We start from the raw sequence: 23,464 nt of genomic DNA, 5'->3' as shown, positions 1-23,464 counted from the left end.
ATTAAACCGGTATCTGTTCCTAAATTACTTTGTACCTACCAGCTATGTCGTGCATAATGAGAAGGCTCTACATGGGGGTTACCAGGACTCCACAAATGTGATACCATTTAATAGAAAGGGCACATGGAGGCGGATCTACTTCATACATATTGTCTTATTATTGAGAATCATAGAACAAGACCAGAACAAAGGTCAAGATTAATGCTTTTGGGGGTGGATACGTGTACATTATACTTTTTTTTCATCAATACGAGTGCACTATAGGTACTGCTATAGACAAAAAGCATTACATCAATGGTTTGTTAATATGCCTGACTATTCATTCACCACTATAAGGTCATGCTGATTTGTGGAACTGATATGAGTATACAAATACAGAAATGGCCGGAAAAAGTAGCCTTTATCATGTCAATATTCAATAATGCTATTCAAATGATGACTACATGTACATTGTACTTTGTTATCAACTACGGTATACTATAGCGCACAGTTTAGGTTACAAAGTGCTGTACATCAATTGCTATTCATTCATTACCATAAGGACAAACCAAAAACAAAATCTATGACGAACCCTTTACATATAGAACCCCTTTAGTATCAAGTAAACTGCCGAGACGCAAATTCAAAAGACAGTTCACTTTTGTTTAAGTGGTGATATAGCACTTTTGTCAAAATGACGCTACGAAAGAATAGATTAAAGTAACAAATTACAATATTACAGCCAAGCAGGTTACAATATTGTACAAGCCTTTCAGTAGCACAGAGCCAGTATGACAGCACACAATTTGTGGTCACTAACATGGAGTCAATTAACTTAGATGGATAGAAGAGGAAGGCGAGTGGCAGGCACTGCAACACACTACAGTCAAACATGTCTATAGCGGCCCCTCGAGGGACTGGAGAAATATGGACACTACAGACAGTTGGCCACTATAGAGAAAATGTTGATCAATTGACCATGAGCAAGCTACAAATGATCTTTCTCACCAAGTAACATTGTCTCGATCGGTAAAGTCACCGACTCACCGACAAAGACTTGCACTTTAATGCTCAAGGCATGCATACCTTCTGCTACCGCCAAAATGACCCTGTCAGGAACTCCAAATCCTCGCAAATTACAATTTCAAACTCGGTGCAGGGTGACATAAGGCTGCAGTATGGTTGCAATAGGCAATGTTTCTGTATCAACGGGACCGGAAATCGTGTGGCCGTGGCCGCGTTGGACAGGTGGCCGCTAAGCCTATTTCTTAATCATTACGAATCCAAGGGACCGACAAAAAGTGGTCACTATGGCCAGGTGGCCGCTAATACAGGTTTGACTGTATATACAAGCATTGACTACATTCATCTTGTCATGTATAAAGACGTAAACTTGACTGCACTGGCAATGTCCAACGGCCTTGAATCATTAAAGATAAAGTGACTAAAACTCAGACCATTTGGATCTGCCCGTTATAGGCTACATGACACTTCAGGGCTCGAAATACTTTTTTCTGCACTACCAGACAGATTTGACCTGCACCACTCTGAATTCAGGAAGTACCAAAATTGTTCAGGAACCATTGCTATTTTTTTCTTTTATACACTCTATACTATAGGTGGTAACAGTCAATGCAGCTATTAACAATCCATATACACCTGAACCATAAGGCATTGATGTATAAAACCCAGTACATGGCCCAGTGCAGCTAAGGTGCAGGTAGACACCAGAAATACCTGCACAGCTCCAATTTTACCTGCACTAACCTGCATATGCAGGTGGTATTTCGAGCCCTGTACTTCGTTTCATACAGGTATTGGAAACTATCCAAGGCACATGCTCATACATGTGCAGATTGCTTTTTCACCAAAAAATGTAAAAAGAAAGTGCTTTCAAGAGATTTTGTACCCAATTGCAATATGTCTAGTATTAGGTCCGACTAGGGTCTGTTAGCAATTACAGCTAAATGTTTAATCAGATTTTTTAAATCTTATGTTGTTCTTTGTAGATGGTTCGTCAAAGACTTTGTTTTTGGTGCAGGGTGACCAGGCGACCAGGGTCTGTTAGCAATTACAGCTAAATGTTTAATCAGATTTTTTAAATCTCATGTTGTTCTTTGTGAGGATTCATCAAAGACTTTGTTTTTGGTTGTGGTGTGCACATCAATTATAAGCTTTTTTTATTGTCAGAAAAAACATTAAGATTCAAACCATACTGTAATTCGTACAAAACAGCTACAAAATGAGCAAATATATGCCGTAGATTGCAAACACATCGGCAAACGTAAATGTGACTAATTACTTGGATTGCCAACATCAATTCCAAGGTCAAACGAGAAGATGTGAAAGAACGAAAATCAAGAATCTGTTGTTTGGTATATCATACTCTGTCATTTTTTCAGCTTTCCTGACCACACCACCTCACCATAATGGATGCAAATTTTTTCGGCCATTTTTTTATTAGCCAAGTTACATCAGTTCCCTAATCAGCATGACCTTATATTGGTGAATGGATAGTCAGGCATATTAACAATCCATTGATGTAATGCTGTTTGCCTATAGCAGTACCTATAGTGCAGCCGTATTGATGAAAAAAAGTATAATGTACACGTATCCATCCCCAAAAGCATTAATCTTGACCTTTGTTCTGGTCTTGTTCAATGTTTTTTTTTTAATATGCATGAAGTATATCTGCATCCATGTGCCCTTTCTATGAAACACACACATTTGTGGAGTCCTGGTAACCCCCATGTAGAGCCTTCTCATTATGCACAACATAGCTGGTATGAACAAGTAATTTAGGAACAGATACCAGTTTGATAATATTAAAAAGTAACAGTAAAAATGTATAAAATCAGCAAAGTTAATTTTATAGTATCCCCAAATCCCCCATATGGAGCCCAAATTAATATTGCCTATCAATCATGATATTTTGACAGTTATGCATGGTTCACAAACAACTTCGCAAACATTCGCCATGACTTACGCCCCATAGAGTAATAAAATCACCCGATTTACTAAAGACCAAAACCCGAAAAATCCCCATATAGACCCCCCTCTCACGGCTCGCGTTATGTATGGCCCAATTAGACGACGATTGTTTTTGAATGAGTAGATGTTCCTCTCTCTATCAACATTAAAACCATTCACCAGACCCGCTGGGTATAGATTTTATTGCGCCTTAAAAATGACTAAAATTTACAGTGACAAAAATTCTGCTTTCAATGGTTCAGGTAACCCCCTGGCATACCCTCTTAACTTTAATGCATTATCTTCAACTTCTGGTCTGTATCACTTTAGAACCCATGCTATATGAAAATGCAAAACTTTTGTTCGTACCTTAATTAGATTTTTCAGAATAGCCATCGAAATGTCAGTAATTTTCAGGCAAGAATTGTTGGATTCTGGAGGGTCCCTGAGGGGGGTCCCAGAACGCCATAACGAAAAATAGCTGGAGGGTTTTAAGTATATGGCTGTTCATAGTTCCACATACCTATCACACATAAAAAGTTTGAGTCGATTTGGCCGACCCCCATCTTCCGGCCTCTGCCTGGTTTTCTCGTGCAATGACTCTTAATCTTCAATGGGTCTACATGTATTTGTCACCAATATGGCAAAAGGCCATGTTGATTTGATTATACGGATGACATCCTCTGGGAACCCCAAAACTGGTTCGAGGGTGCGAATAGAAAAAAAAACTGCCTTCATTATGAAATGTAAGTGGCCAGGAAGGTTGAACAAATGACTGAATGCAGAGAGTATGGTATGCTGAACAATAGATTTTTCATTTTTGTTCTTCATGTCTCCTTGTTTGATATTGGAATTTACTTTGGTATTCTATGACATTAGCGAGTATTCGTTTATTCACATATTTCTTTAATTTATGGCATACAGTATATGTGCTCTTTTTACAACTGTTTGGACGATTGAAAATATGGTCAATATTTAAAAGTTTGCTCTGAAAATGGATGAAAATTGATGATGTATGTGCAGGTGCCATTCATACAATCAAATCAACATGGCGTAATTTAAATATAAGTGGCCAAGGATATGGGTATACATTGAAAGGTAAGATCATTATTACCAGTAAATGAGTAATACATATACCAGAAACACAAAGACACAGTTTCACACTTCCTCCATAGCATTTGTCATTTATTACTGTACATGTTTTATAGCAACAAGATTTGTGTTATTTACTGTCCCTTTGTTCTGGGCACTGATTTGAGTGAACAGACCTCTCCAATAAAACACCCTTTTTAACAGGAAACTTGTCCAACAGTCAACACATCGAACATCTCTAGATCAAAAGATGTGTTCAGACAAGCCGAATAAATCCTCTACAAAAAACCCAATCTGTTCCACTAATGAAAATGGATTGATTAATTAAGTTGCATGCATACATTTTGGGCAGGAAACTCTTGTGGATGCTGCTGGGGTATGTAATCTTGAGCAAGGCATTTGGGAACTCCACTGCCCTTCGGCCTTATCATCAGCAGTAAGCGCAATGGAAGAAATCGGAAAATATCTTATTATAAGACATTCATATACCCATTGGCAAAAAAACTGTAATATAGAGAAGGCATGGCTGGTATGTAATGCGCTACTATGAGAAAGGGTCTACAAAATCATGCAATTCTAATTTTGTTGTGAGCTTAGCACGATACCGTTGTCCCGACACCGGCTCTTGAGCTTGCTTGGTGCCCATAGAAGACTCTGTTGTCCCACCAGTCTGTGCCGGTGAGTTAGGAGCAGTTGAGGACTCTGCCTTTGCATTCGCTGTCGGTGCAGCTCGAGCACTACCCGAGGACACAGCTTTGGGATTGGCTGACAAGGGGGCCCTCACATTAACAGAGGGAGCAGCGGCTCTTGGATTGGCTGAAGGGACAGCTTTGACATTCGACGACGGTGCAACCTTGGGATTGGTTGATAATGACACCTTGGGATTGGTTAACATTGCTCTGGTGCTTGGGGTTGAATCTGCTCTCTGACTCACCGACATTACCACTCGGGAACTGGTCGAGGATTCTACTTTAGACTTGGATCCAGAGCGATTTACGTCATTTTTCTGGTGACGATTTTTGACAGAATTCTTGGGCCTCGCCCCACCAACAGCCTCGCTCTGCTGTCCTGAGTCCCGTTTTGTTTTGCTTGCCTCCTCTTCTCTGAGTGTGTGCCTTAGGCGTGGCATAGACAAATCTTCCTCAGACGACGTGGATGATTCTTCATCACTCTTCCATTCTTTCACTGGTAAGTCATCCTCCGACATGAGTGCAAGTAACAAGTCCTGTACAAATTTACTCTTATCTGCTCTCTCCTCCTCCCATTTCTCACGTTCACCTTCTGGTAACTGGTTCTCCCATATTCTGTGAAATTAAGAACACAACTGTAAGATCCATTTGTTCATTACAATGAGGCTTGTATAGTCTTATAAAACATATTTGTCTCAGATGTATAATAGCAGGATGACAGGAAAAACGATCACTGGAATCGAAGAATCTCGTACATTAGAAAAAAAGTGCACCCAAGGTCAAGCTTTCCTCAAACACAGGACCAAAAGTACAGATATCTTATGTATCCTTCAAAGACTTTCTACTATCAGTGCCCACATAAGGATTTAGAATTGTACGGGGTAGTCTCCTGAGCTGAATTGCTACTTATTGCACCACTGCAAACTATAAGGGATATAAAAAAACAAGCAGACTGGATGACAGCACCAGTAACCATACCCACCTGGATAACAAGAACTGTGTACTTCCCTGCCCCGCCGCAGTAATGGAGTCTAAGGGCTGCGTGCCTGCAGCAGTGGGGGTGCTGGTGGACGATGGGGCAGCCTGTCGCCGAGGCATGGACCTCTCCAGCTGTTGTCGGGCAGCCTGCGCCTGCTGACGCTCCAGCTGCAGCTGCATCTGGAGCTGCTGCAGCTGGGACGTGGTGGCTGCTGTGGTGGAAGCACCTGCTGTACGCCGGACGCCTGAAAGCTGGGACAGCAGCTCTGCCGACAATAACAGATCATCATTAAAGAGTGCAATACTCCAAAAAGGCAGAAGTCTTCCTTTCTGTTGGATTCATGTTTGTAGTCTGGAGTTTGAAAAAAAAATGTCAACAATCATAGGGAGGATTTTAGAAAATTCAAGGATTAGAATCTCCAATGGTACGTAGTAAATTGACACATACCAGCTATGGGGTCCATGGTTTCTCTGCTGCTTGGAGAGGTGGTAGACTGGGCTGATAGACCAGCTGCAGTGCTGAAGTGCATATTGGCCCTGCGTGCCCTGGCTCCCCCCATGCCCCTGCCAGGATGGAACATCCTGCGAACATGCCGTGCACTACTAGCATCATCGTGCTCGCCGGTCAAGGAAAAAGTTTGGATTGAGGCCTGAGCTAGCTGTCAAGGTTTGTCTGTAGGTAAGTGTCGATCAAATGGACCTCTAAGACTCATAATATACAGATATTTCAAATAAAAGGGCTTATGTCTGTAAAAAAACAAAAACAAATGTGCTTATCCTTACATATTAAAGCACTTGTCTCATGTGCTTAAGTTACTTGGTCTGGAAACAAAATACAACTGTTGTTGTTTCATGCTGGGAAGGTGGCCAAATTCCTGTATAAATATAAGCCAGTCTCCTGGGGAAGCATCTCCCATTAGAATGTTGGCAATGAAGAGCTTTAGTAAGAGGGAAATTCATCTAGAAAAAAAATATCAATATATTGTCATCCCAAGTCATCTCTGAGATAAATAGTTCAAACACAAGACTTATTACAGTTGGAAAGAATGCTTCAATTATGGCAGGTTGAAAATCTCATGCCAACAATGTATGTCAGGTGCTGGCCTTCTTTCACTTGAATATCACAAATTCCTGCACTTGGGTATTGATTGTACTCCATAAAAAATGAAGTGGCTAATCATCTACATGACATTCACAAGTCGATTGCAAAAGGATATCAAGTCTCTTGGAGATCTGTGCTCTAATGTAAGATGTGCAGCAAAGTCATCTGTGACATGGTTCGGGTCTCCTCCCGGGACTGCAGCACAAACAGGGCATACCTGCCGGCAACAGGAAAAAATCAACAACTATCTTTTACCTCCCTGATGTTACGTCTGAATCTACATCTTCCTGAAAGTTGGGGCTCTTAATTTGATTACATGGCTTTCAGTTTACTTTAGTTGCTCTGTGCATTTACAAAGATGACATATGAAAACTCTAAGGAATACATGTACTGATGTAGCTTACCATCAGCCTTATCTTACCAGTACCCACACAGTTATAGGTTGACACATTTTCCCATTCCTTTGATTTTTTTTGAATGATTTAATGTCATTTAATCATACATCATCTTTTTATGTAAAATGCTATTTTTGTACCCAGGAAAAAATTTCAAACATGCCTTCCAGGAAAGCTGCCCCTGACTTTTATGATGTGACAACAGACTTCTTCAACTTAATTCACAGAAAAAAATTACTTACCACTTCTGTGGAAGTGTCCGAGTGTTCAGACGTCACATGTTCCTGTAGCGAGGACTCTGTGTACCCCATTTTCCCACAGAAAGGACATGTAAAGGACTGAGGATGCTCTATTGCAAGCCCTTCCCCGCCATAATACAGCTCTAGAGAGGTAATGAAAAAACATGGTTGTCACATACACATATTTCCCAGTGAGTGCACCTGATAATTTTATATGTGCTTGTCATTCCCTACTAATTGAATTATACTGGGACAGTTATATCTAATGGGGCAAGATAAAGCATAATGAAAACAAGCTTTGAAGTTGCACTAGTGGTTAATCATGTCACAAACTCACTAAAAGGAACAGAAAAAGACAACAATCATTTAGATATAGGATATCTCAATCATTTCAGTCATTTTAGGAACATGCAATGAACTTTTTCAAACTCAGTCTTTCAACTACTGGCTTTATTCCAAAAAAACTATATGTAATGTAACTAGTACCTAAAAATTGAGAATGTACATAAGCAAGAACAGAATCAGCTGCAAGATCTTTTTGATAAGTACAGTTTTTACAACTCTGTTTATTTGCATTGCTCTTATATTTATGTTGCAGCTAGATACAAGTTACAACTTTAATACAAGGTTTATGATATAAATAGTAAGACAAACAGAAGTATTTGGCAGTGTTGTGAAGTTAAAGAAGCATATTAAAATCTACCAAACCAGTCAGCAGTTGGTTCCAGTTGTATATGCACCAGTTTTCTAATCAGATCCGCATGTTAGCATGTCAATGCAGGCATGGTAAGTATATCTGCATCAAACAACCAAAACATTTATGTACATGTCCTTCATGTCATCAAATATAATCCTCACCAAAGTCTGATCTTGTCAGAATACACTGCATGGGGTGGTCTGCGGTGTGTCTTGTCGTGGTGGCACCACTCTCGTAACAAGAAGCACATAAATCGTAGTCGTAGCAGATCAAACACTTGTATCTCTTGCCTCTGAAGTTGCCCTTCAAGCAAGAGTCACAGCTGACACCTGCAGTGTTTGAAAGTGAAAGTTCACCGACATATCACTGACAACTGGTACCCTTCAGCAGTCACAAGTCTCTATCCTTGTGACCCAGGACTGGCAAGAACCATACCACTGCAGCAAGATTGTCTTGAGACATAACAATTCTAATTTCCTGTCACCCCACTGCGGCTTATTCAAATTGTTCATGGCAAGCAAATTTACTTGACATCTTAATTCTGACACTAAAATTACTTTACATTTTTAGTGACCCATAAAAACGCTGAATGTATCATAGAAATGACAGTATGATGACATAATTTACTCTACAGTGAAGAGACTGCTCTACAAGTGAGATAATGACTATTGGATTAACCATGTTCATAGAATCAGTCAAAGCCTTTCAGACTAAAAGTGGCATCCTAAAGTATCCCTTCACCATATGGAATAGAATTACGTAGTACAAAAGCAACTGAAACATTTTATTGAATCGGCAGTAACACCGTACATCCTACCGCAAAATGGAAGACTGAGTAATGTCATAGTGCTACAGAATACCTAGTATTGGCCCCACCTACGCTTATGGCGCAGGCGCTTCTGCGAACATTGAACGTCAGACAACACATCTTGTACCCTTCTTACAGAAATAGATCCTTTGTGAGTGCCAAAAGAAGACGGATAAACAAACTGTACTGATTTTGACGCATAAGAAATGTTCGTCCGCATGCCAGCGAGTGAGGCACCTGACTATGGCAGCCATCTTGCCCACCCAACCCCCTTCGTCTTACCTTCATGTCGGGACATCCTAGAAAGTGAAATCGCGCTGGACGCGCTTCAAAACCGTGAAGACGGTCCCTAACGACGTAGGGCACAAGCATGAATAATGCCGTCACACAAAGACGCTCCACAGCCGCGAATTGAGTGGTCAAATATCGCAGATATTTCGCAAATCACTTCTCCGTCCACGGAAAATGACGTAAAATTTCCCAGCATGCTCAGACTGTGCGAATGACCCACCTCTCGTAAAATCTCGTGAAGTCTCGTCTTCATTGAAACTGCATTTTCCACTCCCAAAGTTTGAAGTTTCAGTAAAAGTTGAAAGTGAAAACATGTTTGGAAGATACTCATGACGAAGTTGTTCTCCTTTCATCCCATAACGTTTATGATATTTACCACTGACTGATCACCATTTAAATGATGATTAAATAAAGATCAGCACAACTTCATTTTCAATACCACTGATTATTCATCATTCAAATGATGATTTATTAGCAATAAAAATGGCTAGCACAACTTTCAATTGTCACGTTTTACTTTTTATGTAGCTTATCGTCTTTTCTACAAATTCATATTAAGATGATGATTGCCTTATGGCGCTCATGAAATGACAAGATAAGTATCATCTTACTCGATGGTGTCGCCTAGCGGAATATGTAGTACTGCAGACTAATTGATTATTGCAAGGTGCGACAAATCTAGATGAAACATATTACACATTCCAAAGACATCACGTTAGCCAGCCATTACATCATCACGTCACGCTGCACAAAGGAAACTGGAGACTCCGTGAAGCTGGGGACGCCAAACTGGTAAACTTCTGCTCCAAAACCACGTGATCACTTGTAAACAAGATGGCTGCGTCCAGTCGTGTGTTGGTCTACGGAGGGAAAGGTGCGCTCGGGTCCGTCTGTGTCAAGTATTTCAAGGAGAAAAGCTGGGTCAGTATATAGTTTCAGGATTAAGGAGTGTCGTGAGGTATATCAAGATACTTAACATTCTGCATTGACCGTACGTGTCCAATGTGAAGCATCATATGACCCCCACTCACTCCATTTCTTATTCCCCCTGTAAATCATCTGTCATGATCAGATCTCCACGTGGGGCCAATTATGCATGCCGCTCAGCTACGTACTCGTAACCGTCGTTATAACAGTTACGTACCCGTAGGTAAAGGTGGAAAGCTGCAAGTATTTCTTTACCATAAGGAACACATTTTATGTCACAAACTGTAGGGTTCGCTTAAAAGGCTGGGCTGTCTACCAGGCCAGGCTACCTGGCCTGTCTACCTGGCCTGGCTATCACGTCAGGCTACTCAGATCCCCCCATTAATAGCCCCATCATATGGCACTCAGCCAAAATAGCTGATTGACAGGCATAGTAATTGCTGATCTCCAACCCTGCTAGTGCCAGTGACCCAAGGTTGCCCTGTCCACCACTGGCCGGGCCCTTTGGGAATGTGTCTGGGAGGCCTTGCTTGCAGCATGTTAGGAACACAAGTACCAGCACTGTATTTGTGTATGTTTGTGGGTGTGTAAGTGTGTAGGTGTGTGTGTGTAGTGTGTGTGTGTGTGTGTGTAAGAATGGGCTTGCCAACAACAGAAATTTGTTTCTTTATTGAATCTATCTTCTAGAACAGAAACTATCTCAGCTTGTGCAACAAGAAGGGAGAGCATAAATCACTTGCTCACTGTAAAGCTAAACTTGTACTGACCAAGGGGGGTATAATTACATGTACCTCCTTGTAGTCACATAGCATTTTTGAGGCTGTGGATTGTTATCCACTGTACAATTTTTGTGTCCAGGACAGAGCCCAATCCTCTCCTTCCACTGCCAATAATCTCTCCAACCCCCTTGTACAAGTTGGATTGGGGAAAGTACTGTTAACAGCACAGATTTTGTGACATATCAAAGGATTTGAACCCAGGACCTCTGGTTTCTAGGTCTAACACCCTAAAGCATTTACCGAACACAGTACTGGTACAGTACTTGAATGTGTTCCTGACAGCTGCAAGGAAGGCCTCCCAGACACATTCCCGAAGGGTCCAGCCAGTGGACAGGCCAACCCCAGGGCACTAACAGGGTTGAAGATTAGCAATTACTATGCCTGTCAATCAGCTATTTGGGCTGAGTGCCACATGATGGGGCTATGAATGGGGGGATCTGAGTAGCCTGACGTGATAGCCAGGCCAGGTAGACAGGCCAGGTAGCCTGGCCTGGTAGACAGCCCAGCCTTTTAAGCGAACCCACAAACTGTAAACAGGAATATTCAGAAGGGGCGTGTCCGTTACTAAGTAGTGAACTACCATAAGTACCACAACAACCATAAGTACTCATTGTTGTCGAGATGCACCTTCTGCTAGCAAGTAGTAGCAACAATAGAATGTTCTGAACAAAACAACACATTTAGGTACAGGTGGATTTATTGCTGTCTCTGTAGCTGTTGTTGAGTTACCCTTCCCACAACAGCTTGTGAGGATGCCTTTACGTGAGTTGTGGTAGTCTGAGCAAGCAGATCCTACGGTAGCACAAGATAGTGCATTGGCTACCGGAAGCCTCCTTTATTCTCAGATTAAAGGGGCCTCATGACTGAACTGAACTGATGGCCCTACAAGTTTATTGTCTTCTGTTTTACTGCAGTGGGTAGGCTCTATTGACTTGGTACCAAATGAAGAGGCTGATGCCAATGTGGTGGTGCAGCCGTGCGAGTCATGGCAGGAGCAGACGGACGCCGTGCTGAAGGGCGTGGACGACTCCCTGCTGGGAGAGAAGGTGGACGCCATCTTGTGCGTAGCAGGAGGTTGGGCAGGCGGACATGCTGGCACAAAAGGTCTGGATCATAAGACTATTAGGAGCTTTTATGAAAATCATTTTTCTCTTTTTTTTTCTGCAATTCTCTGACGTGAAGGGGAGTGTTCTAGCTGCTGCTTGCACAAATTTTGTGTCATCAGGTATTCTAAGTATCCACATTTAACCTACAGAAAAATTAATCAATTGATCGCTGATTGCATAAAGAATCCTATACGACTTGCCAAATTTGGGACACTATAAAAAAACTTGTAGTAGAGATGTGATATTACCAGTATGCATTAAGATAACATGAGTAGAATACAACTCTTACCTTTGATAGAAAACCGTGTCATGAGAATGGCAGAATAGAAGATGACTGTGCTCCATTTTATGCCCTATATGACCTCCAGACTTCATCAAGAACTCAGACCTGATGTGGAAGCAGAGCGTGTGGACGTCTTCCATTGCTGCTAAGCTGGCTTCTCGACATCTTAAGGATGGAGGTGTACTCACCTTGCCAGGGGCTCTGCCTGCCCTGGATGGGACAGCAGGTTTGAAGGCTTTACAGAACTCAACTTGTATGATTTATTGATTAACATTGTCTGGTTTACCAGTCAGTGAAGAGGCTGGCAAACTGCAAGTAGCAACATTTAGTTTTAGACTAATTTGGTAAGTCATTCACCGGGCTCATTTCTTGAACACAAAACTTTTTGATGATAAGATAATTGATTGACCATTATTCTAGATACATGATAAGATACCAGCTCTTGTAATTTGGCCTGGTGTGTTATGTAGGAATGATTGGTTATGGGATGGCCAAGGCTGCTGTCCACCAGCTGACCAAGAGTTTGGGCCAGCCCAGTGGTGGTCTTCCTGAGGGGGCTGCTGCAATCGCCATTCTTCCGTAAGTTGTTTTCAAACAAAAGAAATCATTCCACAGTGCTTTTCATGTATCATTATGCTTATCCTTATTTAATTTTTTTATTAACTAGACCTACTATGATGTCATATAATGTTTAAGTAATATTAATGACCTTTCTACTGCTAGCCCATGTGTTCAAGATTGCTGGTAGGTTTTTGAGTCATTCAGTACATTTTGTCAGCACTGTTTAATGTTCACATTTGTCTTTTTACTGGCAGGGTGACCTTGGACACCCCCATGAACAGGAAATGGATGAAAGATGCTGACTTCAGCACATGGACATCCCTGCAGTTTGTAGCTGAGTGAGTACAGTACTTTTCCCATGATCTTGTTTTATTACCTTTACAGGAAAAAGAAAATAATGCCTTAAGAATGTATTTTGCAAATTGTTGATCTGAGAAATATGTGCTCCAAAATTTGACAGATCTCTTTATCAACACTTGCACTTCATTTGTCAATAAAACTTAGTTTTATCAACACTTGTACTACATTCCCTTTCAATGTGGTCACTGTTGATCTATGATACCTGTGTTACTTGCAGGCTATTCTACAACTGGACTCAGGGTAAGGATCGTCCTGCAAGCGGCACACTTCTAAAACTCAGCACAGCCGATGGTGTCACCAAATGCACTCCTACTGACTGACGCCAGCCATGACTGTTGGTCTTCCTACACAACGCATTGCTTCCAGGCTTCCATTGCTTCTAGGTGGTAGATGCATCCTGTTGACAGTGTAATTGATTCGTACTACTGTATTATTAAAGATAGACTTTGCAGGATTTGAGACTATTTTGTCAGTTTCAATAAATGCCTTCCATCGCAAAATGATCAGAGACATTAATTTCATTAAGGATGAGCTGCCTGGTGGTTAGATGACAATGGACAAAACAGGATAGATTGGTACATGTATAAGTAGGCCAGCATGTGTCATAACCTGTAACACTTCAGGATAGCAAGATAAATGGACAGGTGAAATGTCAAAAATCCTGTTAAGTCTATGTTTGAATGTGTAAGACATATGGTAGGTTTCCCAAAGCAGGCAGGATGAAAGCCTTGATGTAGAGAGTGAGGAGCCAACTTGGTGATGCTAGAAAGGCTTTGTTAACTAGCTGGACAGGTGATCATGTGATAAAGTGCTGTTGGTGGTGCAAACTGGTGATTCTTGGTGCTCTGTATAGGACATATCATGTAGGCAGCAGAACTTATAAAAAAAGTCAGGTCCTGCAATTGATTTTTACCGAGAGGTTCTTCTGATTTACTTGTGTGCCTAGAGGATGTAAGAAATGACTTTGATTGGAGAAACATGCACACAAACATCTGGAAATGGCATCTGTTGGCTGTAGGACTGCAGCATGGTAATAAATGTGACATTTACACTGACAAGTGTACATGTATCATGGCTCGAGCCAAAACTATTAAACATGCAGGTGCCATCCACTAGTGGCTATTTTTTGTGCCTATGTTGGAGCAGGGACAGGACAGCATTCTGTTGTAATGAGCTGATTGAAAAGGAGGCTCTTAGCTTGTGTGAATGAAAGGCACATGCAGAGAAACAATGACACAGCAAATTGGATGCTTTTCTTTCCATGTATTTGTCTTAAGCACTTTGCAACTCGAGACCGGATGGACTCGACTTAAGCAAGTAAGCAGCAAGCAGTTCGCAATGTTTTGCTACTGCGCACCACTGTGCACATGGTCTGGGTAGAGCAGAGTGAAACATTTGGAGTACCAGACGCTGTGTCCCAGCCCCTGAGCCTCACAGCGATCCATCATGTCACTCAGCACGTTGTACGGGGTGTTGGCACCTGAGCCAATGCACCGGATCCCAGGTATCAGCTTGTCCTTTCCAACCTCTGCAATGATTTGGGTCAGGTCATAGTCGAAGGTGGAGGCTAGGTCGCGGTAGATCTGGAGGGGATGCAGAATGGTTGGGTAGACCTCGTAAGTGCTTACCTCTGTACATGTACAACTCCGAAGTGGACACTGCTTTTCATGGCTGTTTGATCTAACTATTACTTATTGCTTTTCATGGCTGTTTGATCTAACTATTACTTATTCATAGTCTAGTTGTTTGTACAACAGCAGGTTCTCATACAATTTTTCATTTGGGGGAATCTTTCAAACCAATGTATGTTATGCCATAATTTGGTCAGCTTTAAGCTGATTTCAACCCACCTTTGGCACATATTCATGAAACCCGATGTCATCGCTTGCCCATCGAGCCCAGTCCATGTTGAAGTTCAGCAATGATGATTGAGGAGGTGAAACTGGTGCCATTGACACCTTCCCAGACACCATCCTGGAGATGACGTGAATCATCAAAGCATTAGTGAGTTAAAGAGAATAGTGCACATGTCCATAGAAAGGAACAATTATCTTTGGAGAAAAACACTGGTTATCTAAGGAAGTGTATAAAATTGTAACTGAGGAACAGGATGGACAAGTGGCAGCTATCGTGATATGACATTCCCTACTCACTCAAGGATGTAGACAACAGCATCATTCACTGTTGCCACCAAGTCACTTCCCAGCTGGTAAGGTTGGCCAAAATGCTCGTCCAGCTGCACACCACCCAACCCAGGGTAGTTGTCGAAAGCATCCTGCATCATTCCAGCAACAAAGTCCAGGACCTGAGGAAACATTGTTTACAAGTTCAAGTTCAGGTCCCTTCAAAAGTAGATGCCCCATTAAAACCCATCAACAAAGCACAATGTGTAGAATGACTCCAAATAGCCCGTTGCCTAACCTTTGAAATAATACAAAGTTGTCATGAGCAGCTACATGTAGTATTATACAGTCATTCCATTGCTTTTGCTAGGGAGTATCAAACAGAGCGCTACTTTTATATAGCTGAAAACGGTGGATATCACACAACCACCTCATTACATATATGTCATAGAGAGAAGGGTTGGTCTCACCTCGAAGTTCCCTGCATCCAACCACCAGTATCCCTTTGCCTCTCCCTTCATCCAGCCCTTGTTGTACACGGTGGTGGAGAAGACGGAAGCAGTAGGGTTGGAACCCCAGGTGGCTATGAGACCATACTCAAACCACGCCCATACCTGTGTGCAAGGCATTACAACTACATGTAATTGGATATCGTAACAAAATTTCCCGAGTTTAACAGTTTTATGCCGTGCGTTACAAGTTCAAGGGATGCCAAAGTATCTATACAAAGTTAACGTGATACATATGAACTAGTACTCCTATGGGATCTTGGGGAATTCTAAGAAACAGTACGGAAAACATGCGATCTATTCCTACAGGAAACCTTGTTCAATGGCTGAGTTACCTGGGCTTTTTCCATGTGACTCTAATTTGGCCTATACCAAACATGACAAATGTGAGACAGAAAGTATTTGATTCTTTAATACGGCCTAACGTTTGATTACCTCGATCCCTCTCTTCAGCCCCTCCTCCACAGCCCATCCCAGCACGTCCCTCACAAACCCACGGATCCCCAGCGACTCGAAGGTCGGAGATCGGAAGTAGATCTGCCCTGTAGACACACGCTTTCGTTTTACACACCATTAATCTCATAACTACTTTTTCCAAAATAACTTCTACTTACTGTATCCTATTGCATAATAAGAGCTGGCGAGCGCGTGCTTGCACGTGTGCGCATGTACTATTTATATAATCCTAGAAAAGTTACGAGTCCAAAGTTCTTTCAAGAGAACGTAGACAGCTGTATCAATACGATTGTGTGCATTCAGAACTTCTTTGATATGTGTATATTTCGCAATCTGTAAATATGCCGATATACTTCCAATCTATATATAATTATGATTTGTCATACCGTCGGCCCATACGTTGAGATAGACGCGGTTGATGCCCTTTGCCTGAAGTTGGGCGAATGTGACCGCCATTTCAAACTGGGTGTTGGCGTGGTCGTACTGGCTCATCCAGGTAGCACGAACGTCAGCATACGGGGATGTGACGTTTTCTCCCGCTCCCGACAACGTCCCTATCCCGGCTCCGATACCTATCAGAGGTAGTTAAGAATAATTTGTTCATAAAGATCTATAGGTCTGCCCGTCTCGCCATGCCCCCTGACGTTGTGCCACTTTTCACCACTTTCTTTGACGATAGAGTGACGCCCACCGATCCCCTAGGCTTATCTGTCAAAAGTGTGACGAAACACACACACGGATTTTGTGTGCGAATGTTCATTTGCCACCAAGAACCGTAAAAAATCATCAAGGAGGTTGTAAGCCCATCATATAGGGAAGGCAATAACGTAACGATAACGTATCGTACTTGAGTTGGTCTGGCATCCTCCGTAATGGCAGCTGTAACAGCACTTGACTTCGTCGCCGTAGGAGGGACACTTGCCGCTGACGTAGTAGCCGTACGGACAGGACTCCACGGTGACGCAGTGGCCCTGCTGCCCGTGAGCCGAGGAAGTGGCACATTCAGGGTCGTTTGCTGAAGACAAATTAGACGCCCATGATTCGATTTCTAAGTTTTTGTGCACTAACGTTTCTGTATCATGTATTTTACGTGTAATCATACCTACCTGAGGCAAGGCCCAAGAACACAATGGCAATAACAAAAGGTGTCATTTTGCACAAAGATGCCCGTCCAACAAACTCTGAAGAGCTGATCCAGTGAGGTGTCCGGGTGTCAGTACGGCTTAGGACAGTCTTGGTGACTTTTTAAAGGAACAAACGACTATGTTGATTGGTCAACTAATGTTTACACACTTTCTTGAATAGATTGAAGAGCCAATAACACCTGTCGTCCTGTCGTGGACGCTTGAAAACATTCCTTCTATTCCCAGACAAGTTTCCGTCAATGGGCCATAGGGTCATGGACTATTCTTTATTAGATGAATCTAGTCGCGTGGCACGATAGTCTACGTGATAGTGAAAATGCGCACGTTTTCTGTACATGGAGTGGCTGTGTAGGTCAAATGAAGCTCTATACTGGAATTTATTTATCAGTTCTAAATTCAGCAGCAAAACCCCTTGGTTGCAGAATTTAGCTAGCTGGGAAGCCTTAATTGAAATTGGTTGTATGTCAATACGAAGTCTCTGTTACACCTTTCCATTAAAAAATGTAGCGACCTTTCATACTTCTAATGCAAAGACTCTGATCACCCTGATCAGAATCTCAAGTTTTAAGTTTTTAGATTGGAATTCAAACCCAAACCATGTGACCTAAAAGCAGATCTTACCGCTTACCGCTTACCGGTCCCTTGATCTGCTAACAGCTAAACCTCTGTAGGGTATTAATTTTCAATCTGAGTTACGAAATTCAGCACAGACTCCCTGTACTTCACACCCAGATTAAGGTTTTGAACTGTTGAGGTAAGTAAGTGTAGTAAACATTATACTTCTTTGTTCAGTTTATAGATACGTGTGCTTATTCAATGTACATCTGCATGGTATGATGTTGAAAATGCAAAGTCCCAATGCGTTTCATTTTACATGTAACGTTATATGTTTTGTTAAACTGTATTTTTCGTTGGATTACTTCGATCAAATCTCAACAAAAAAGAGAATCCCTTCAGACTGACCCTAATTTTTGCAGGACCTGTCGCCGGAAACTCATGTTTTGCCAGGACTAATATGTCAGTCAACCTGCATCTTGGGACCCTCGTTCAGCGCCAAGGACAGCACCAGTGCCACTAGCAGAAAACGCAAGTATCATTGGTGTGTCTGCCCTGTTAGTAACACCGGTGCTACTGCTGAGATGTTTAGTGCCAGTGAGGAATATTTGTTGTAGACGATTGGCGTAGCTTTCCGCATGGCCACGACGTTCATATGTACCCTACCAGTAAACGCACACTGACGAACAGTAGTAACGAAACAGCAGTGCAGACTTTGTTCGGTTATTTTATTTCTCTCCACTTGCACAATGTGGTGCTGTGTTTCTTTCCTCACATCACCTACCCCAGCATGAGGTCCGTGTACAGTAGAGTGAAACATCTGGAGTACCAGACGCTATATCCGACACCCTCCGCCTCACACCGACTTATCATCTGACTGAGCGCGGAGTACGTCGTGGGAGAACCCGAGCCGATGCACCGGAGCCCAGGGACAAGCTTCGTCTTTCCAACCTCCGACATGACGCGATCCAGGTCGGTGTTAAAGACTGAGGCGTCTTCACGGTAAATCTGGAGGGGGGAGAGAGAAGCTATTGTTCTAAACTTCTAATATTGTTCTATTTTGCTACAAGAGACGGACATCATTGATATGCCCCATTTTCTTGTTCCTTGTTTGCTTTTGGTCAAGGAACAAGCGATTGGATCTTGAAAAATGTCTGCATCCGCAAATAGTCTGGAAGTTTAGAATTTTGCCTAATCCTGCGTTTCCAGAGAAATATCTCTTCAGCCAATGGCACGGTCTGCTTCAAGTGTATAAATTGGAACGCTTTCACAATTGATATGAATGACAATAAATAGTAAGCATGCTACAATCATACTTCTTGTTAAGCCTTACCAACCCACCTGAGGAACGTATTCATGGAAGCCGATGTCATCCCTTGCCCACGAGGCCCAGTCCACGTTGTAGTTTGTGAGCGACAGGCTAGGAGGGGCGATCGGTGACAGCGACACCCTCCCTGACACCTGACTGAAGGGTTGGTGAAGGCAGTCAGTGTTCAGGTAAGTCCAACTCAAAGCAAAGGTCAACATCAAAACGGATTACTATGTTGACATCAAAGCAACTGTTCGTTGCATTTAAATGCTCTACCAAATGACATTATTGGCTGCCCCATCATTATACATACTATGCTCACTGGTATGAGACATTTCTCCTATTTCCCCCCGATAAAACAGAATACATGTATAGCAATTGCATCCCAATAGCTGTGTCCAGTTCGCAACCTCCTTTGGACAAACCACCACCACTCCGCCCTCACTTACCCGAGGATGTGCCTTGCAGCGTTGGTCATCGTTGCTACCAGGCCAGTTCCTAGCTGCCAGGGTTGAACAAAATGGTCATCCAGCTGAACACCAGCCAGCCCAGGGTAGTTGTCGACTGCGTCCTGCATCATTCCAGCGAGGAAGTCCAGGACCTGTGGAACACAAACTGCATATACGAAAAACTAACCTTGATGAATGATGTGTTGAAAATAAGTGCAAAAAATACATGTTTGCATGCCACGAACAACAATTTTTCTATCAAAATCCGCTTGAAAATAGTACCAAACAAATATCAGCTGACCTGTGTGTTCCCTGCATCCATCCACCAATATTCCCCAGCCTGTCCCTTTATCCAGCCCAGACCGTACACCTTGTTTGAGAAGACTGTGACAGTTGGACTGGAACCCCAACATGCCTTCAGACCGTACTCAAACCATGCCCATACCTGTGGGAAAAGTGGAGCAAGGTGATACGTGTAGCATTTGAAATTAAGGCATCCACGTGTACGTGAATAATGCTGTTCATTTATGCATCAAGTTTTGAACAACAGACAGTTACTCTACACTTTTTAACAATTGGCTCTTGCCAAGATCCTAAAAACTGAAAACGCACTGTGCCTTAAAACAAGTTACCTCGATCCCATTCTTCTGTCCCTCCTCTACAGCCCATCCCAGCACGTCCCTCACAAACCCACGGATCCCCAGCGACTCGAATGTCCGGGATTGGAAGTAGATCTGGCCTGTGAGCAGTCAGTGTAGCAAATGACTATCTAATTATTAGGAAACTCAAACTTTTGCCCTCTAATATTCTTTAAGCGTTTCCGTTCAATCATGGGATCTAGAACAGGACTCAATGTTAATTTGACCTGTGCCACATATATACCTATTTTGTACTTTGTGTAACAGTCGTTGCCATACATTGTACCGTGTACAAATGTCGTGCAATAAAGTTCTTCTTCTTCTTCTTATTATTATTATTATAAAGAAACGAACGCAAGTGTGTGTGTGTGTGTGAGTGTGTGTGTAGGCTTATTTTCATCTTGTTGTGCTGAAATAACTGGGCCACAAGTTATCAATCCAAAGATCAGCCTTTGTTAGAGGGATACGGACAGCTGTATCAATATCATTGAGTAAATTTAACAGCCAGTACACTTCGTTGTAAACACTCCAACATCCTTCCGGATCTGATGTGATATGAATAGAATTTGCCCTACCGCTGGCCCACACGTTCAGATAAACGCGGTTGATTCCCTTTGCCTTAAGTGTGGCAAAGGTGGCTGCCGTCTCCGCCAAGGACGTCGCGTGGTCGTACCGGCTCAGCCAGGTGGCGCGGACGTCAGCATACGGCGACGTTCCCGTTTGCGTTGCCGTCCCGGTCCCCGTGCTTGTTCCCGTTCCAGTGTCTGTACCCGTCCCAGTGCCCGTCCCGATATCTACCAAGAGAAGTACAAAGACGTTAAAGCTTGTATCCGCCCGAATCGACAGGCGGTGTCCTTATAATGGAGCGTGGTCACACTGAGGTCGTGCGATCGTCGTACGATCGCTAACTTCCCGTGGGCATTTTTGAGAACAAAAATGTGTGTCTCCTGCAAAGTTAAACTATCTTGGTATACAAAGATGCTGTTTTGGATCCATGTAGGTGGTTGGTTCTGTCGCGGCCTGATTGAAAACTGTACGACGGTCGCACGACCTATGTGTCCGCACCCTTAGCGGACTATTCTAATGCAATGGCCGTGCACTTATATCATAAAAAGTTCTTTCGAAAAAATAAAACATGAAGAAAATTAAGGTATCATACTTGAGTCCATCTGGCATCCTCCCAGATGGCAGTTGTAACAACATTTGATGTCGTGGCCGTACGAGGGACAGAGACCGGAGACAAAGTAGCTGTATGGACAGGATGACACAGTGGCGCAGTGACCGTGTTGTCCGTTAGAAGCAACAGAGCCTGTACATTCTGGATCGCTTGCTGTAGAAATAAAGTTAACGCTCACGTTGGCATGTTTTCCAATTCTGTACTACATGTAATGTTAAATGCAATCACCATATTAGGTGGTGGACTTGGGGTAGGAGAAACCTGAAGGCTAGCATACAACAATATCAGAAAAGGCTACATATATATCGGGGTTTTCAAGTCCAGTCTGGTCGGACCACGATACTTAATCAAATTCATCATGCCCTGTCATCTCTCTGAAAAGTTAATCGCCAGTGAGTGGAAATATCATTGTCATGTCGGTCAGTAATAAGGCCGTAGTCGGACCTCTTTATACTCGATCTAAACATGATGACATAGTACTCACCCAGGGCAGAGGCAAAGAAAACGAAGCAGGTAATAACTAGACCCGTCAGTACCATTTTAGAAAAGAAAGGCTGACAGGAACTGAATTAGGAGAGGAAACGTCCATTTACAAGGACGGCTTTCTCATGCATGCATGCTGATTACCCAGTCCCTACGCTGATTGGTCTGATCGTAACCGTTTGTGTGTCTGCTCCGGCCAAGCTCCGGCAAAAAATGATGGAGCAAGGAGGTTTGAAAATCAACCTCCTTGCATGGAGGTTGCAAAGTGTACCTAAAAAGTAGTGGAATAATTACATGATTATGCCGTGATAAATGACCACCACCGACACTCCTTATTACCCCCTATCAAAACATAATTACCACCCTGGCGGACTAGTAACAACCATGACAACGGTATATACCGGGTACATTTCAAGGCGCCACCTATCAGCAAAAGTGGTATTGCAGGTCCTTTGGCAATTTGACCCTTGTTGACCTCATGACGTCACGACCACGCCGTGCAGACGTATTGGCAAGCTAGCTTGGGTTTGTCTTTCCCGGTCCTCTAGGAAATATAGGGCTTCTTGAGGCACTTCTGTGGCTATTTCTGTAAAGAAAGGTAACAAAACGGACTATAAAGGTATTTTACATAATTGTGACAGCTTTGAACTTAGGTATAACGTACTTTAGATGGTAAAAACAGCGAGCCTTGTCGCAAGTGTGCTTTGTGTTGCGCGCCTCATAATTTGAATTGGGGAGGGGGGCGATCTAAGTTTCCTAACGTAATTTTAGGTGAACCGCGTAGAAAGTGGCTTGGTGGTACCGTAGTTTTGTTGGCCTAAGTATAAGGTAAGTGCCTGTTTAAAAAAAGCGTAACACTATCGTATCAAGGACTTGGCGTTGTCTTTCACTTCCCCTCACTCGCCCAGATTTTGCCCCCTCCCCATGAAAGTGACCAAATCCAATCGCTTGTCTTGATACTAGATTACTAATAGTAATAAATTTACAATTTGTAGAAAATTGGTCAGAAGAAGCTCTTCATGAAAGCATAGCCTTGATAATTCTTGTACTTGTAGGGTATTTTTTTTGTCAGCTGTATTATAAAAATACCCTACAACTTAAGTACAAGTAGAGATGTGTACCTAAGCAAAATTTCAGGTACAGGTACACGGGTTTAGGTATAGGTCCGGACCTGCACCTGTACCTAAAAATTTTTAACCAAGTATATGGAGATCAAACATATAGCTAACAATAATTTCTAGTGATAAATTGTAATCTTTGTATGGGAAATTATATATTTGAATCTCACAAGTTTTTACTTGTCCAGCAGTCTTAAAAAGTGTGTTTAGGTACAGGTACACAGATGTTTAGGTCCGGACCTGTAC

At 42.5% G+C, this 23,464-nt stretch overlaps 3 protein-coding genes across 4 annotated transcripts; 1 reads left to right on the top strand and 2 right to left on the bottom strand.

The window, feature by feature from the left end:
- Window positions 1-4,105: 4,105 nt before the first annotated feature.
- LOC118412988 (E3 ubiquitin-protein ligase KCMF1-like) lies at window positions 4,106-9,455 on the bottom strand. Of its 2 annotated transcripts, none has more exons than XM_035816083.1 (7): window positions 9,232-9,455; window positions 8,303-8,470; window positions 7,448-7,587; window positions 6,926-7,027; window positions 6,157-6,358; window positions 5,713-5,974; window positions 4,106-5,345 (listed from the first exon to the last, which is right to left on the bottom strand). In XM_035816083.1, the coding sequence occupies exons 1-7, from the start codon at window positions 9,245-9,247 to the stop codon at window positions 4,586-4,588; spliced, it is 1,650 nt and encodes a 549-aa protein (XP_035671976.1). In that variant the 5' UTR covers window positions 9,248-9,455; the 3' UTR covers window positions 4,106-4,585. The 2 variants fall into 2 exon arrangements, with proteins under 2 accessions (XP_035671976.1, XP_035671977.1); XM_035816084.1 differs by having other exon boundaries at window positions 6,157-6,322.
- A 468-nt stretch (window positions 9,456-9,923) lies between these two features.
- On the top strand, window positions 9,924-14,311 carry LOC118412990 (dihydropteridine reductase-like). Its single transcript, XM_035816086.1, has 6 exons — window positions 9,924-10,161; window positions 11,861-12,050; window positions 12,421-12,561; window positions 12,806-12,914; window positions 13,151-13,234; window positions 13,474-14,311. The coding sequence occupies exons 1-6, from the start codon at window positions 10,075-10,077 to the stop codon at window positions 13,574-13,576; spliced, it is 714 nt and encodes a 237-aa protein (XP_035671979.1). The 5' UTR covers window positions 9,924-10,074; the 3' UTR covers window positions 13,577-14,311.
- A 192-nt stretch (window positions 14,312-14,503) lies between these two features.
- LOC118413593 lies at window positions 14,504-22,247 on the bottom strand. Its single transcript, XM_035817121.1, has 17 exons — window positions 22,102-22,247; window positions 21,600-21,770; window positions 21,016-21,234; window positions 20,435-20,541; window positions 20,104-20,247; window positions 19,803-19,954; window positions 19,386-19,509; window positions 18,829-19,052; window positions 18,517-18,563; window positions 17,451-17,585; window positions 17,192-17,359; window positions 16,731-16,916; window positions 16,324-16,430; window positions 15,850-15,993; window positions 15,410-15,561; window positions 15,107-15,230; window positions 14,504-14,839 (listed from the first exon to the last, which is right to left on the bottom strand). Exons 1-17 carry the CDS (start codon window positions 22,154-22,156, stop codon window positions 14,603-14,605), a joined length of 2,496 nt encoding a protein of 831 aa, XP_035673014.1. The 5' UTR covers window positions 22,157-22,247; the 3' UTR covers window positions 14,504-14,602.
- Between the last annotated feature and the right edge of the window lie 1,217 nt (window positions 22,248-23,464).

Source organism: Branchiostoma floridae, chromosome 4 (assembly GCF_000003815.2).
Source record: "Branchiostoma floridae strain S238N-H82 chromosome 4, Bfl_VNyyK, whole genome shotgun sequence".
Classification (NCBI taxonomy): Eukaryota; Metazoa; Chordata; class Leptocardii; order Amphioxiformes; family Branchiostomatidae; genus Branchiostoma; species Branchiostoma floridae.
This window is presented reverse-complemented; position numbering and strand designations above follow the sequence as displayed.